The sequence below is a fragment of the Pelecanus crispus genome, chromosome 7 (assembly GCF_030463565.1).
Source record: "Pelecanus crispus isolate bPelCri1 chromosome 7, bPelCri1.pri, whole genome shotgun sequence".
In the NCBI taxonomy this organism is placed as follows: Eukaryota; Metazoa; Chordata; class Aves; order Pelecaniformes; family Pelecanidae; genus Pelecanus; species Pelecanus crispus.
The window spans coordinates 40,410,023-40,427,303 of NC_134649.1; the positions used below are offsets into that span (position 1 = coordinate 40,410,023).

The 17,281-nt window shown below is 53.7% G+C and overlaps 2 protein-coding genes across 2 annotated transcripts in view; both read left to right on the forward strand.

Annotated features, from left to right (window-relative positions):
* LOC104028025 (SRSF protein kinase 3) lies at nucleotides 1–10,049 on the forward strand. The gene is made up of 11 exons (XM_009478940.2): nucleotides 1–46; nucleotides 224–332; nucleotides 835–922; nucleotides 3,245–3,332; nucleotides 3,583–3,689; nucleotides 5,888–6,050; nucleotides 7,269–7,354; nucleotides 7,799–7,906; nucleotides 8,348–8,417; nucleotides 8,503–8,595; nucleotides 9,862–10,049. The coding sequence occupies exons 1-11, from the start codon at nucleotides 1–3 to the stop codon at nucleotides 10,047–10,049; spliced, it is 1,146 nt and encodes a 381-aa protein (XP_009477215.2).
* A 1,944-nt stretch (nucleotides 10,050–11,993) lies between these two features.
* SETD5 (SET domain containing 5) overlaps nucleotides 11,994–17,281 on the forward strand; it is a 67,190-nt gene continuing 61,902 nt past the window's right edge. The window contains exon 1 of the mRNA XM_075714647.1: nucleotides 11,994–12,012. The gene's annotated coding sequence lies outside the window, so the exon portion shown is untranslated. The remainder of the gene's footprint in view (nucleotides 12,013–17,281) is intronic.

Here is a 17,281-nt window from a genome sequence, read left to right on the forward strand (position 1 = left end):
ATGGAGCAGCGGGTGCAGGAGGAGGTGCCGGCAGCCCAGCGCACAGGTCAGTCCTCGGGCGCGCGGCTCCAGAGCCGAGATCGTGCCAGGCTCTTCCCAGTCCAGAGGAGGCCTCCGGGACCTGTCCGGCCGTTCTTCCGGGAGGACGGCTGTCCTCAGCTGCTCTTTCAGTCTAAAGGCGTTTAGAGATGTCAGTAATGTCTCTTGGCAATGCTCCCCGCAGGAGGCCACCATCCCACACGGGAAGGAGAGGTGTTCAACACGCGATACCAGGCTCTGTGCAAGCTGGGCTGTGGCGCCTTTGCCACCGTCTGGCTGTGCCAGGACATGAGGTGAGGGGCTGACCAGCTTTTGGGGAGGTGGGAAGGGGTGGCTGATCTCCTGGGCAGGATCGGCCCCTCTCGCAGAAGCAGCGGAGCACAGCTGCCTGCCTGGGAGCACATCGGCATCCCCCACGCATGGGGCAAACCTGGTGGTGAGATTGGTGGGGTGCAGCCAGCAGAGCTGGTCCCCAGAAACCAAAGAACATAAATGAGGTGGGATCAGCCCGCGCTCTGCATTTGATCTTCTCATTTAGACCCTGTAGTGTCCATGCTCTGCCTTTTTCTCTCCAGCCCCTTGCTGGTCCCTGGGGCAGCTGTGCTGCCAGATGCTGGCAGCATGGCCAGGAGGGATGCCCACGGGCCTGGTGTGCTGCAGATCAAGGCAAGGCTGGCTGCAAGAGGGCAGCACCCACCCGTGGAGCCCAGGGCTGGGTGTCTGGGAGAAGGGGAGGTGCTGCTGGTTAGGGCCACAGTGGCATGCGTTGGCTGGCAGCTGTGATTAATTTCCCAGGAGGAAGAAACATGTAGCTGTGAAGGTCCTGAAAAGCAGGGAAGGCTTTGCTGAGGCTGCCCAGGACGAGGTCGCTCTCCTCCGCTGCGTATGTATATCCTGGGGCTCTGTGCTTTGCTCCGCAGGGATGGCCACTGAGTTCAGGTCTGAGTATCAGCCTCATCATCCCTTCTCCCTCCAGGTCTGTCTGAGGAGCTAGGTGGGGAACAGAAAGCAACAAAAAAGTTAGATAATTCATGGAAATCGCCTTGGCTCAGCACTGGCTTGTGAAACAGGCACCTTCTCCTTCCTCCTGTCATACTGAGACATGCTGGCTGTGTCCCACTTGCTCTGCCAGCCCATTTCTTTCAGCTGAGACCAAAATCCAGTAAATTGGAGGAACCTGCAGAAAGATAAGGGGGATAACCAACAGAAGAAAGTGGCAAAGTTCTTAAGCAGGAGATGGGAGTGTGTCCACTGTATTTGTGTTGTCCCCAGCTCACAGGGCATTGCTCTGTCACAACACTGATACTGAAGTAAAAGGAAATATCTGCAAAGAAAAATATGCAGGATGTAGCAAAAATATAATAAACCTCTGAAGTCAGAAAACTTCCTCCTGCCTTTGCTAATGGATGTGGTAATTAGGTGCCTGTATCTGGGTCTCAGCTGTTTGCCTTTGAAGGTGGCTTGACCTGCTACTTCTAGAAAGCTCATGGTTACAATTCTTCAAGTTTGCCTAAATACAAAGTTACATCAGCTTTAGATGAGTAAAAGCCATTAAATTTCGCATTTCAAATTACTCTGAGGCCTTTCTCCAACAGGTCTGAGAAAGGTTTAGTTTGCACCTGTACATGTGTGGGCCCTATCCAAAGGGACATGAGCCAGACTTCATGATGCAAGAGGAAGTACCAAGTGGCACTAATTTAATGTAATCAGAGAGCTGCTTTTCTACACATCAGCACAATCCTGCGTGTTAGACCAAGCCTTACTCTTAATTTATTACTAATTCTCTCTGAAAGACACGCCTTCCGTTCAGCAGAATGTAGCTGGTTCCCAGGGCTGTTCCCACCAGCACAAGGTGGTAGGTGCCTGCAGAGCTGCTGGGAGAGGCGATCTGGTCTCCCTTGCTTCCATGGCTGCTCACCTCTGTCATGCCAGCACAAACCTCCTGGCGTTGGTGCAGGCAGATCCAGCAGCTGTACAACACGCCAAACCAAAATCCCGACAGTGATGGCTGTGAAGAGAAAAAAAAGTATGAATTGCTGTACTAGGGTTAGTGCTCTGTGGGAGCAAACTCCCGATACACCTTGCCATGCAGGTGTACAGGGCTGGTGCAAGAGCTGGGGGTACCGTAGCACCCGTGCTTGGGCAGACCGGGGGTTCACCCAGCCCAGCACATGGGCCAGCAGCAGATATCCAGACGGGTGTACAGACAAGCTAAGCACAGGGTGCTGCTCCCACTGAATGTCCCCCTGGCCTACAGCAGTTTCCAGCTGGAGATTTCCTTGGGACAAGGGTGAGGTCTGTGTGGGCAATTAATTCTCAGTGGCTTTACCTTCAAGAGACCTGCGGGCTTCAGCATCCACAGGCTCCTGTGACAAGAACTGCCACCAATTACCCACGTGCTGCATGAAGACCCATCTCCTCTGCTTTGTTTTCGAACTCCCCAAGTGCTAGGTTTAATGCCCCCTGGTTCTTGTATGAAAGATCTGTGTTCACCCTCCACCAGCACCTCGTATCTTACAGATCTCTGCAGTACTTGCCCATAGCCAGCCCTTTTTCAGCCCAAAGAAGCCTACTTTGCTGGGTTCCTCCAGACATGGAATCTGCTCTCTACCCTGGTAGGGCAGGTACCCTTCGAGAGACCGAAGACAACCACAAGGTCTCTGGCTTTCTGCAACCCCTTGCAAGAAATTGCTGAAGGGAAGGTGTGGGTTTTAAAAGACAACGTCCCAGCCTGCTGCTCTCAGCCGGGGAAGGACAGGGCCATAACCACTCTGAGGACAAGGAGCAGAGGCTGCAGAACAGCAAAGGAAACGGACAGCCATTGCTTCAGGGAGCAGGGAGCTGTGGTCTTGGGGGAATCCCCTTCCAGTACAAGCAGGAGCACTTCCTGGGCCTGCATGGGATAGCATAAGCAGTGGGAAGTGTGCTAGACACTATTAGCAGGATTGGTTTGAGTTATTTGGACATGTGAGGGTGATGGTCCCACCTGGTCAAGAGCTAGACAACATACAGGAACTCATTCCTTGGTAACAGACTCTGCTTATGTGTTCAGAGCCTGGTTTTCCTGATGCTGTTTTCATGGGATTTGTTATGAAGTGCCAACTCCTGGAAGAGAAAGCCTGTAGAACGGGATAAAACGGGTGCAAGATGCCCTTGTGCATATATATGTCTCTAATTGCAGCTTTATTGGAATCCTCCCCCTCAGGTGAGCAGTATGAAGAAGAAGGACCGGGCAGGAGAAAACATCGTCTGTTTGTTAGATGACTTCAGAATGATTGGAGAGAACGGCTTCCATATCCTTCTGCTGAGATTGCTGCAGCTCTGGGTCAGCAAAACCTGGGCTTGCCTCGGAGAGTCACAGGATGGTGTAAAACTGAGCACTGTGCTCCCATGAGGAGGAAGAGCAGGGCAGTAGCTGGACTGGGGCACATGGAGGTGGCTGGAGGGGAGAGGCTGGATAAGGACACTTGGTTGCTCTGGTGAAGGGCAAAAGGCTGGTGGTAGCATCTTCTCTCTGTTAGTGAATCCCTGACTCTTTCCCACATATGTGCTTGGTATTTGAGGTGTTGGGTCCTTCCCTGCGATGTCTGATGGGTAACTACGCAGCCCAGGGACTGCCTTTGCCTTTTGTGAAGAAGTCTTTACAGCAGGTGAGAACTTAGCTGGAACTGGGTGAGGGCACCAAGGGACTGTTGGCTGGGGGACATGCCATAGTCTTCATCCTGGGGTCATCTGCCATGAACTCCATGGCTGCATCTGCAAAGAAAGGGACAACATGGAGTGAGTGCCCAAAGCATGCATTTTTTTAAGGAAAACAGTAACTATTTCTTTTGGGTATAAGGAGAGAAAATGTTAAATAAAATGCAGAGTGGGAAGTCATCACATTCCCATTAAAACAGGGGCACTGTGTGTTACTGCCTAAGCCTGTAGTCTCATCAGGTTTGGGAAGGGGTCAGGACCACCACCATGAAGAGTCAGCAGCCTGCACACCTGCACCAGGGATTCAGAGGTGGCACTTGTGTTCCCATCATCTCAGGAATGGAATTCAGCAATTCTGCTGCTCGCAGGAGTAGCAGGGGGACAAACAGCCTGCCATAGTTACGCTTCTGGTGGGCAAACCATGTATCTCTCTGCCTTCCCACTGCCCTGAGAAGTCCCCTCTGGCAGCAATGCCAGACCGCTGGCATTCGCCTTGGCATCCAGCTGCGGGTAGCACTGGCAGATCCAGCGGCTTTCTGCATGGCACCACCAAAGGCTGCTTGAGGGCTCCCTCAGCACTGATGCCTTTCCAGGGCTTTCTAAATTGCTGGTTCGGTTGGCTGGTCCTCCACCCATGTTGAGGTTTTCCTGCTCAGAGCCAACTCTTCCTTCATCCCCTGTAAGGATGTGGTGTGCTGATCAAACAGATCATGAAAACCGAGTTTCTTATGCGTCGGCTGGGAATAGCTAAGTAATGGGAAACCTGAGTGAGGCCTCAGAATAGTTAAACACAGAATAGTTAAAATTACATTTTGCCTCTCATGCTGAGATTTATCAGAAGTCTGCACACTTGCCAAGATGATGATTTGCTACCCTGATTCCTGTGCCCTTCTAGGGAACTATGAAAGAAAACCACTTCCTCCTTCATCCTATTTGCTGGAGTAGCCTCTTCTTCCTCTAAAGAAGCTCCACGAACACCTGAATAAGTTATATAAAAAAGTAGTGGCATTAATCTATGTGCCCCATGTCATACCCAAGCCTTTTGCTTGATCCATTCCCTTACCTGCTTTAATTGTAAAATCTCAGAGTCTTTTCTCCCCTTCAGATCAGCACTGGGGCAGTATTTACTTCTGATTCATTCCAGATTAGCTATTTAAATCTTTCCCTGTGTTTCACAGTTACCATTTAAGGTTGGTATTTCCCTGGGGCTGGTGTTCATCCCAGAATAGAATTTGATAATACAGAGAATATTTGCCAGCCCTTTATGACTGACCAGAGTGTTTAAAAAAAAAATTCCTAGCAGTGTTTTTCGCTGTTATTGATTTCTGATAGTGACTGTTTCTCTCTGGTAGGCGTTATCTCTCCCCTGTGACAAGTCAGACTCTCCCTGCTCCATCATAAGCCTTTCTTTCCTTACATGGCTCTCCTGCACTACCCTTAAATCTACACGCACTACTACACGCACTTGCTCCTCGTCTCTCCCTCCTCCTGTCTGGGTTATGCTGCACCTCCTTGTCTGATGGGACACCCTCCCGTGCCATGTCACTCTATAACCGGCCCCCAACTTCCACTGGAATGATAATCGGCAGGAAGGCATGGTGGTCCGAGGACGTAAAAGTCACACAAACAGGAGTGGGTTTTCGGGAGACAGTTCAGCTTTGTGATGGTAATGCCTCCTTGTAGCCCTATCCTCTTTCCATCTCTCCGGGCTTACCCGGAGACACGTAAGTCCCTTTGACGTGTAAGTCACGCTGACCCCTCTGTATTTTCACACTGCCTTCTGCTGCGTGTCACCCCCACCACCCCAAAAGCCCTTTCCCCGCTGGGCTCCCCAGGCCCCCGCTCGCTCAGCATGCTGGGCAGGTGGGGCTCCAGCACCCGCTCCTCCTGCCGCCTCTCGCGATGGAACCCTTGTGCCCGCTCCCACAGGGCCACCCCAACCAATGTCACCGCTCTGCTGGCTGCATCTCCAGGTTCAGGAACAATTTATTGCAGATAGTTACCGTCAGTGCCCCCTTTCTTCAATACCAGAACGTCCACAACTTGTGTATCTACTGTGCCTGACTGCTCTGACAGCACCGACAGCTGCTGGGGCAGGGGAGGTGGGGACCCTCGCATTGCTGACGTGACTTGCTGCCTGCTTGCCCAGGTGCTGGCAGGGCTGCACTTCCTGCACCAGCGCTGCCGCATCATCCACGCGGACATTAAACCGGAGAACGTCTTGCTGTATGGACGTGACAAAAGCCTCCAAAGGCTTCTGCCCGATACACTCGACTGCGGCCAGAGAACAGATTTGAGGCTACAGGGACCAGGTGAGCACTCCGGGGTTTTTTTTTTTTAACAAGAAAAGGGACCTGTGTGTTTATTGCCAGGAGGCAAACAGGGAGGTAGCAGGTACAGGTATCTTAGGAGAAGTTCACATCTCCTGCAATGGCCAGTACAGAACAGTACAGCCAGCTCATGCTGTTGAGAGGCCTCTCCTATCTCTGCTTAATACAAATATCAGGCTGAGTGGCTACAAGCTACTCAAGGCACCTACAGAAATGCAGTCTTGCAGGTAGGTTTGTGTGGAGGACAACTACAGATCACAGGCACCTGTTAACAGACCCACCACGACCTCGGAGCTCATTCTTACAGCTTTAGGTACAGGATAGTTCCCTTGTGTCTGGTGTTTTCAGCCACTGAAAGCTTTATGTACTTGATCAAAAAGCTGTATGACACTTTTGCTCTTTATTTCCCCCATTTCTGAGGTTTGTGGGAGACTTGTATGTACTGCTAATCTTCAGTGCCTTTTGAGACATAATTTATTTGCAGAGAGTGGTGTGAGTATCAACTAAGACATAGGGCTGTACAGTTTATTGAGAGATCAGCTCATCTCCCAGCAATGAGACCCTTTATATTTTCTTTGCACGATGTTGTCCCATGAGCATTTCTCCCATGATGGTGCTGTTTTGTGTCTCAAACTCTGGAGCAATCAGGGAATACTAAATTAGCGACCAAGCCTTACTTGGAGCAGAAAGGCACAATATTAGGCATAGACTGACAGCTCACTGTAAAGCAGTAAACCAAAAAAATTACCCTTTTCCAGGGTCATATGAAAATGTAACCTTTACGGTGCTTGCCAAGCAGGCTGTGTCCAACGCCTGTGACAGCCAGGATTGCTGAAGGCTAAGGAGGCACAACAGATGTTTTGTGTCTGACTAGTGCTGGTAGGATGTGCTCTCCTCTGGGCCCACAGTAATTGAACCTCGCTGGTAGGGGAACCTTGCAGCAGGACAGGAGCACACGGTCACACCGCTCCACTCCAAGCTACTGTCCTCCCAAATGTCCTCTTAGATCTTGACTGGATACCAGCTCTTCATTTGTGTTCCCTCAAAAAACAGAGGTGGCATTTTATTGATGAGAAAAAACATTTTAGGAGCTTTTAGGCTGAAAAACTTTAAAGGCAGGCATATATGCCTCTCCTGTGGTAAGTGATGCATACCTGTTGGTTTGGAAAGACCTGATTTCTCGCTGTCCTTTCCATCTAGGAGGTGATCTTGGCAGTCGATTGGAAGAATCGGATTTAATGAGCATAGAAGTGAAAATTGCAGATCTGGGCAGTGCGTGCTGGACAGTGAGTCTGCTCCGAGTCTCAATCCCGTGACGATGCAGTGTGCTTCTTTCCATCCCACCCTGCATGTCTGTCCTTTACAGCTGAACAGCTATTTCAGTGTGCTGAAGAGATGCTGATTTTGGGGGGTGTTATCTTCAGCACTCCCAGCTCAGAGTTGGGCCCTGTGCTCTTGGAGACAGTGTCAACTTCGGATGTTTCTTCAGCTTGCAGTTAGTCCCTCCAATGAGAAATTCAAAACCGTGTTCAGTGTGAAATGTTGGGAGATAAATTCATCCCAGGGTCAGTCAGGCTGAGAATGTGCCTGCTGTGCCCCACGCAGAATTTAGTACATGTATTCACTTCTGCCCCACAGTGTCCTCCTCGCTGTGCGGGAAGCGTGTGACCACAAGCATTGCTGTTACTCCTTGATGGTCGCTAACCAAAGGGAGTTTGTTTCTGTTTCAGTACAAGCCTTTTTCCAAGGAGATACAGACCCAGCCATACCGTGCCCTGGAAGTGCTTCTGGGATTAGACTATGGCACTCCTGCGGATATCTGGAGCACGGGCTGCCTGGTAGGACCGGGGACAGTGTTGTGCGTGCACAGGAGGTGACTGATGCTAACAGGCCGGGGGCAGCACATCCTCAGCACCCACCTATACCCGCTGCGTGGGGAGCAAGACTTCCTTGCCGAGAAGGAGACAGGGGCTGTCGGCACACATTCACTTTGGATTGAAAGCATGCTGCTGATAAAATTCACTTTTAGTTTAAGCTATAAGGCAGTTCACACTCCATGTATGTTAACTCATAGGCTTGACTGAATCAGGCACACACTGCTTTTCATCCTGATGGAGCTAAAGGTGCCATTTCACGATGGTACAGATCAAACCAGTGTCACTATTTCTATATTTCAGGATCAGCTTTGTGTAAATAGCAAGGGAAATTGGTACTATCAGTTAATGGGGAAGAAAAACTCCAAGTCGGGTAGTGAATTAACAATGCTACTCCATTTCTAGGCATTTGAAATGGCAACTGGGGAGTGTCTATTTGATCCTCAACCTGGGAAATATTTCTCCAGAGATGATGGTAGGACTCCATCAGTTTTATTCACTTCACTGACAGAAGTGTCACAATCTTCGTACCTAGATGTGTTTTCCCTCCCTCTGTCTAGATCATGTTGCTCGTATCATTGAGCTCCTGGGAAGAATTCCTCCTCAAATTGCTTTCTCCTGGAACAAGTCAACAAAATTTTTCAGCAGGCCAGGTAAGAATTGGAGTAAGGAAGTTTACTCTAAAAATCACTGTGGATCTCTGACACACTCCTACTCAGCTGACAGTTTTCACCCCAAAAGTTATGTTACACAACGCAGGCTACAAGCAGGGACAGAAGCGGAGATTTCATAAAGAGCAGTAACGCTCCCTGCCCTGCCTACCCTTGCAGTCCAGGAGCATTCCAGGAATGAATGCAAAATCCTGAAAAAACAGTCATAGCAAACACCCAACAGGGAAAACATTGCCATTCTTTCTCCTTTGGATTTGGGGAGAATGGAAATAGAGACAGGAAATAGCTACATGCCAGGAAGGTTGAAGAGTGCGTAACTGGCTGGATTTCACGGGTTCACTGGCAGAGAACAATGATGATCAGGAATGGGACACTCATATCCTTCCAACGTGGCTCCTATATTTAGTCTTCTGACCCAACTGTAATGTCTCTTCTGTTTTACTCTCCCCTGTTCCTTTCCCTTTGACTCATTAGGCTTGAAATCCTTGTCTTTGACTTCAAGGCATCACATGACGCCATCCTTCTGCAATTTAGTCTACCATCCTCCTTCTCTGCTTTCACACTTAACCAGCCACACAACCTCAGCCTACCCACAATTCATTCAATGTTGAGTGCTAGTCCCGTGCTGCAGTTCAACAAGCACCTCCCCGCACATTCACATCCTTTGCTCACACTTACTCCTTCTATGGTGCTCAAAAGAAATGAGTCAAAACTAGTTCTTGCTCTGTATTCATTCTCCGCGTGAACCAAACTGGCCAGACCTGGATGGCTACATTTACACCATGTATTCCTGGGGACAAGGATAGCTTCTCAGTCAGTAGTGGCACTTTCCGGGGCCCCACAGAGCTAGTAGGCACAAAACAAATTAAACATTAGGGTCTTGTGAGCTCTGGCACTGAAACGGCCCAATGCTTTCTGGGTTGCATGTGGACAGACAGACGGAATGAGCAGCAATGGCTTTGGCATGGCTGTTCTGGGAGCACTTCATTCACTCTTGGCACGTTCTCATCTAAGAAGTACTCAGGCATGGGGAGACTCTGAACACTAGCTTGGAAAGATCATTTCTGAGAAACACCCGAGAGCCGAACCTGCAAGGGGCAGCACAGGGGAAGCTTACAGAGAGGAAGATTCAGAGGCAAAGGAAGGGATCCTTCAGGATGTTTTGGATGAGTTGTATGAGGTGAGGAGCGGTAGCCTCTCAGCCTTGCGAGTGTAATTAAGGTGCTGTGCTTACGCTGTCTTTGCTAGGCGCTCTTCTGCGGATCTCCAGACTTTCCCCCCGCAGTCTCCACAGCATCCTGGCGGACAGACACAGCTGGACAAAACGCGAGGTTACCCCCTTCACCAGCTTCCTCCTGCCCGCCCTGCAGTACGCGCCCGAGCGCCGCGCCACAGCCGCCCAGTGCCTGCAGCACGCGTGGCTCAGCGCCCCGTGACCGGCCCCTCGCCCCCGGCCCCGCGGGGGCACCGCCGCCCCGGCCCGGCCCCTCCGCCGGAGCCACCGTCGCGTCCCCCACCCCCGCAGCTCTGCGGGGCCCCGCCACCGCGCTCCGGCCGCGCCGCAGCGGCCGGGCCCGCCCTCCCGCGGGGGTGGCGGCGGGCGGGGCGGGCCCGGGCCGGCTGCCGCGGCGGGGGCTGCGCACAAGATGGCGGCGGGGCCGCACCGCCCCTCGGGCGCTGGCGGCTCCTCGGCCTCCCGCGGCTCGGCCCCCTCGCCCGCCCGCCACCCCCGGTACGCGGCACGGCCCCGTCCGAGCCGCCCCGGCAGCGGCGTGGAGGCCGCCGCCGCCCCCTCCGCGCAGCCTCCAGCTTTGTGCCGCAGCTCCTCCCGCACTCGGGCTCCATTCGCCTTCCTCAAGCGTCCCCTCAGCTCGCACGCAGCGTTAATTGGGCGCTGTAATTAACGTCCTACGGCCTGGAAGTCCGTAACGCTCTCGAAGCGGGGGGCAAGGGCAGGGAGGGCCGCTCCATGCCCGCCTGCGCCCGGCCGCCTTTGCGGGGTGCCCGTTCCCGGCAGCGGGAGGGACCGCTGGCCCGCGGCGGAGCCTGCCTTCCCCCCCGCCCCGGCAGGACGGCCGGTAGCTCCGCACACCCGTCCCGGCGAGCAGTCGCGGGTGCGCTCCGCACCCCCTCAAGGGAGAGGCGGTACCCGGGCACCGAGCACCGGCACCGAGCACCAGCACCGAGAGCGCCTCGGCCGGGCACCGGCACTACCCGGTGCCGCAGGGCCCCTCCTGCCCAGCTTCGCGGGCTCGGCCTGCCGCACCCGCGCCCCTCCTTCCCGCCGCCCCTCCCGCGGAGGGGCCGCTCCCCCGCCTCACGCAGCCGGCCCGGCGGTCAGCGCCCGACGCCCTTTGTTCGGGGCTCCGGGGACGCAGAAGCAGCCCGCTCCGCGCTCCAGCGGTGTGCCGGCCCCTCTCCCCGCTGGCCCCGGCCCGTGACGGGGCGCGGAAGGCGGCAGACCCGCCGCGTCCTGCCCCCCTCCCCTCAGGAGGGCCCCGCCGGGCGGGGGTGGGGGGTGGAGGACAGCTGCCAGAGCAGAGCAGCTCCGTGGCGCGGCCTGAGGGGGCGGCGGGGCCGGGGCGGCGGGGCTGCCCTCCCGGCTCCCCCCGACGGGACCCCGACCCAGCGGCCGCCCCCTCCCCCCGAGGCGCGGACGTGCCGCGCGGCAGGCCCCGCGCCGCCGTGCATGCGCCCTGCGCACCCCCTACCCCCCCACCACCACCGGGCCGCGCATGCGCGGCTCAGCGGCGGCTGCCGCCCAGGAATCCCGGCCGCCCGCGCCGCCCCTTCTTTCTGCCACGTGTCCCGACGCGGGAGTTACCCCGCGGAGAGCGGCGCCTCGGCGGGGGCGGCGCCGGGCCCCGCCGGCCCCGCCCCTCGGCACGTAGCGCGGCTCGGCCGGCAAGCACTGTCGCAGCCCGCCCGGCTGCACCGCGTCGACGCCGGCGGCCGCCGCGCCCCGCCTTCCCGCCGACTGGCAGCGCCGCGCGCCAATGGGACGCCAGGACCGTGGGGCGAGCGGCGGGGCGGACGCGCGGCTCCCAATGAGGCGGGAGCGCGGGCGGGGCCGGTCGGCGAGGCCACCAATGGCAAGCGCGGGCGGGTGGGGCGTCGGCGTCGGCGGGCGTCCCGGCGGGGCGGGGCGTAGTGCCGTGGCAGCCAACGGGGCGCGGGAGTGGGCGTGTCCGGGGCGCCCCTGGCGCCGGCGCCGGGGATCCCCGTGCGCCCAGTGCCGTTTCCGCCCGGCCTGGGGAGAAGCCGCCGCTACTGCTGCCAGGGGGAGGGGCTGGCGCCGCGGCCGCCGCCGAGGGCTTGCTCCCGCCGGCTGCCCAGGAGACGCCGTGGCGCTGAGCCGGGCCTAGTGCCGCGCGGGGGCCCGGGGAACGGGCCGGCCAGGTAGGCGCGGACGGGCGGGGACCGGCCGTGCCCGGCGGCGGGGCTGGCGGGAGGGAATGCTGGGGCGGGCGGCCGCGGGGGGCTCCTGGCGCGGGCCGCGGGCCGGCGCTCCGCTCCGCCCTGCCCTGCCCTGCCCTCCCTCGGGGGGCCCGGGCGTCAGGGCCCCGCCGCGGCGGTGGGGCAGCGGCCCCGGAGCCCCGGGCTGGCCCGACCCGACCCGACCAGACCCGGCGGGGGAGGCCCGGGCCGGCGGCGCGGGCCATCATGGCGGTCCCGGTGGTGCGCGCCCGCCCGCGGCGGCCGGGCTGGGGCTGGTGGTGGTGGTGGCGGGCCGGTGCGGGGCCGGGGCTGGGGCCGGGCACAGCCGCGGGGCTTTGTCGGTGGAAGCGAGCGCCGGGGAAGCCCCGCTGTCGGCTGGCCTCCTCCGCTCCCCCTTTTTCCCGTTATTGTCCCGGGGGGCTGCGGGGGTCGTTGTCCGGCTCGGGGCAGCCTGCTCCGGGCCGCCGCTGCCTGCCCCCGCCGCCGCTGCCCGCCCCGAGCCGCCGGGCCTCGGGGGAGGCGGTGTTTGACCTGCATTTTCTGCTTTCTCATGGTGCCCGTGCGGCGTCTTCCCCCGTAACCCCCCGCTCCCGGCCCGCCCGGCGCCGGGGGCTGCAGCGCGGATTCTCCTGCATCCCCTCGTCCGTCACGCGTGGCCGCTGCGGGGCGGGTTCCCGGCCGCCCTGCCCGCGCCCCGGCCCCGTTCCGATCCCTTCTCTCCGGCGGCACCGGCAAGGTCACCGTCGCCCGGCGGCTCGTCCTTGGGTGCCGGTGACCGGAGTTCAGCGCCGGGTCGGGCGGGGAAGCGGCGGCGGGCAGCGGCTCGCCGTCCCCGGGGGGAGGGCAGGAGGCGAGGTGCGAGGCCGCGTGTGGCCCCGTGGAAGCGGGGAAGCGGGTGCGGTGTGGGGGGGGTGGGGGGTGTGGTGTCACAGCCGCTTCCCGGCCGTGTCCCCGCGCTCCTCTGCCAGAAACTGAGATCCCCGGGTGGGCTTTTGGGGTGAGGGGGGCGGATTTCTGCGGGTGTGTAGAGGGCACGGGGTGCTGCAGGGCTGCGGTGGCTGCTGCGGGCTCTGGCCATGATGTAATGGCAGCGCTGAGGGTACGGGCGGGCCAGGGCAGGGGGCGAGGGGGCCGGTGCCTTGCCTTGCCTGAAGGATGCAAGCGGGGTCTCGAAGAACTTGGTGTTGGTGTCCGATGGTGTGCCACCACAGCGTGGATTTCAGACGGTGTCGTGTCCCGTCCCCGTCCCCCCCATCCCCGACTGCGTGTTACTGCCATGAGGGAAAACCTAAACCCAGAAAAGGAATTTCCTATTTCTTCAGTAGAAATAGGAGATTCCCCTTTTCACTTGGATAGGAAATACTAGGATTTTTTTTTTTTTTCTTCTTTTTCTTGTGGTTGACCCAGGAAGTCATCTTGTCGCCAGCCTTCTGGTTTTTTTGCTCTAGAGGTGCAGGGAGGAGGGTGTTGCTTTGCTGTGGATCCTGTGGGTACGCGTTGAAGGCAGTGACAGCAGCTGCTGTTGGCTCTGGAGCTCTGGTTGCTATGAGAGAAGCTTCAGTAGACTTGGCTGCTATCTCCAGGGAAGGACAGCAGAGCAGCCTCCATTAGTGTGGTGGTGGAGAGATGGCTGGCTCACGTTCAGCAAAGGGCTTTACTTTTTGGGCCATTTCCACAGGTCCAAAGCAGAAGCGGGGGTATGTTTTGGTCCGGTGAGACAAAAACCTACAAGGTGGGTTTCATCGCTGTTCTTGAGTTAATGGAATTGCCTTAAAGTGTAGGCTGGAAACCCCGAGTTACCCTTTCCAGATATTTTGGTCTGTGTGAAAAGTAGGACAGCGAGAATTGATATGATCTTCCTGTTAACTGAAGGCTGCAGTCGTGTCTCTTTTGAACTCTAGTCTCCTTTCCAGCCAGTAACAGAGCCAGATGCTTTTCTTATTGTTTGTATGTCTCCTTCCTCCCCTTCCATCGCCTGGGCCCCACTTGCCTTATTGACTGGAATTTCTGCTGTGTGCAGTGGGTGTGTGCAGCAGACACCAGCCTGCTAGTGCTGAGAAGGGATTTTCCATTCACAGACCAGGGAACAGTCAAAATAAAGGCCCGGCTCAACTTTGGGACTGCAAACAGAAAGCAGGGAGAGGAGTTTCCCCTCTGCTGCAGAGTAAAATTTATCCTCTGCGCTTCTTAGGCAGTTGTATGTCAAAATGTATAGAAAATGCTGCTTTGCTGTGAAATAGGGAGGTGAAACCTTCTGTGAATAATGGGGAAGATTCTTTCAGTTGACTCAAATGCTTGATGAAGGAACAGTTTGCAGGAGGCCATTTTTGACGTGACTATGTATTGTGGAATCTGCCAGCTTCTATCCCCACACTCTCTCTACTTGACTGCAATAGCTTCCTTTTTTTTTTTTTTTTTTTTTTTTTTTTAAAGGAAGAATGAGTGCCTTTTCTTATCTGCTTAACTAACCATTTGGCACTGGCTGCTGTCTGTATGATATTGTATTGTTGACTTGGAGCTATCAGTGTATTCCAGTGCATTTGTTAAAGATGAAACTGTTAGTTGAGGTATGCAGTATGGGAATGCATTAGCATTAGAAAACAACTGCCATCTTTGTAAACTAACAGCTATAATGGGGAACCCCTTGCCCTGGCCTGAGTTACCAAACTCGGAATTACTATGAGCTTGAAGCAAAAATTCCAGGACCAGAATAATGTGAGAGAGATTAAAATATGCCCTTAAATCCGCTTGACTGGTAGCAATCATGTGGTAGATGCCAAACTCTGAGTAGCTCTTATATTTGAGGTTCTGTAGCAGCCAAATTATTTCACAAGGTGGGGTGAGCAACTTTTAACCCACCTAAAACGCATCCATCACTGGGGCTGAATGTGGTATTTGCTGCCTAGTGTGGCATGACAGGACAACGGTAATGAACTTAGGATTTTGTGAGTATGAAAACTAGCTCCTCAGTTTAATAAAATACAGCAAGTGGACTTCATGGCCCCTTAGTCTTTGTTTACAGTCTCTCTGTACGTTGTTTACAGTCTCTCTGTATGTTATAATGGGGAATTAATCCGCTGCCTCACATACTGTTGAATAACTGGCACCGCTTTGACAAGGCCCTGGCTTTTCGTTTTACTGTCATATCCCAAATGACCTGAAAGTACTATTCCTTAGCTAATGTTGTCCGGGATTTCACCACCCCAAGGTGAGGCAGTGAAATCCCATGTATGTTCAAATCCCTTTTTAGAAAGAGGACTCAGTTAAAGCCAGATCTTATTTTGAAAAGTAATAGGTCAAAGTTGAAAAAACCCATAGGAAAGAGATGACATTGAACTGGCATCTCAGAATGTGCAAAAGTTTATGCTCTTTTTCAGGGTGGGGGTGGGGGGGAGTCTAACAACTGCTGATTTAAATTTTCCAGATGTTCCCTGAAGTAAAAAAAAGCATTTTTAATTCAAACTTCCAGGTGTGAAGCGTGCAAGGGAGAACTAAATGTGCAATGTCCCAGACATGTAATTTATTAGTCTGACCGGACTATTCTTTCTTCCATTTTGGGTGATCAGACTTTTACAAACTTGTTTTGAATGATGTGATGAGATAAAAATATTTCTATCTATTCTGGCAATAGTAAAACCAGCATAATGAGCGTTCAGAGGTTTGAAACTTCAAAAATCATTGGTCTCATGGCAATATTACTATAATACAGATGCACATTCGTGTTCTTATTCTGGTGCTGCTTGTGTGTGTAACTCTGAAATCTTGCCAGCAAAATCTCATTTTATATGCAGTATATAAGAAAGGTTGCAATAGGCAAAGTTTTTTTATATATACAAGATGTAGTAGCCATACTTGAGTTGAAAGCATTAAATGTATGTTTAAATATGTAGCATGTGAGATACTAAGTCTCAGTTGCCCCTATGAAACTTAAGCTGCTATTTTATTTTAAAATAAAGATTTTGTTGCATTTTACTTGCCTGCTTAGTTTTTTTCTCTTCCAAATCTAAAAAAAAAAAAAAAAAAAAAAAGCAATGGATGTTAAAGCTGTTACGGATTCTACAGGCAGTATTTGGCTTCCATGACAGACTTGCAGCAAGAGTTAGTGCACAGTAAGTTTGCACTTACATTGTTAGAGACAGTTTTGTATAAATCTGTCTTAACCTAAACCTTTTGCTTATTTTGATCATGGAAAAAAACCCAGACTGTAATGCAGCAAGAGTTCAACATCTTGAAACTGTGGGAGCTGAGGGGTTTTTTTTCCACTTTTTTCTTAACTCCGTATTGAAGTTGCTGGGGGTTTCTTGGGTTTTTTGTTGGGTTTTTTTTCCCTTTTTTTTTCACAGGATTTGCTATTTTGGTGGCAATTTTCCAGTATTCCTGTAGCAAATCAGCCAAGCGGCGGCCCCTGTCCCTGCTGAGCAGGGAGAATGTGCAGTGCTCCTGGCCTCCCCGCTGAGCTCACGCAGGGGTGGGACTTGCTAAGCTGCTGAAATCGCAGCTAATGCCCACTGAGCATGCTGAGAAACAGTTTTTCAACTGCACCTAGTTTAAATTTTTTTTCTTCTATAATTAGTAAAGATGCTCTTTGTCTCGGAGGATGATCTACGCGACAAATCAGGAGATTCTTGTTCATCATCCCCCTTCCCCCCGCCTGTGCTAGCGGTGAAGTATTATTTTCCTGTAACAAAAATAGCTAAAGGGATTTTTCCCTCACTTCAACTGATGAGTATCAACTTGAAAAGCTGTAGCCCAAAAGAAGAAATCTGCAGGGAATAATAGCCCTAACGCTAGTTTTTGTTGCCACAAGCCCCATAGGAGTGTCAGTATTGTTGTTTAAATTGTAAATTCACAACTTTCTGATCCTTAAATCTAATTTAAATGCTTAAACAGTAGAACAAATATATTTTTAAATAATAAATTTGAGAAAGAAAAGCTTTCTTGGTGAGTTTTATTTTCCTCCTACCAAACACACACAAATCCCAATTATTTTAATGAGCAATATGGGAAGTGCTCAGAAAAGCGTACTGATGTGCTCAGACTTCAAGGTGGAAAAATGTGGGAGGACTTGTCAGCAGTTTGAGTGGCAAGCTTTTAGTGAGCGGGAGAAGTAATTTCTTTTGTGGTCAGGAATCTAATAGTCCCACATTCACCAAACATGAAGAAAAAGGGGGAATGAAGAGGGAGGAACATAGAAGAGTGGCATTGAGAAATAGTCAGGAATTTGGCTTTT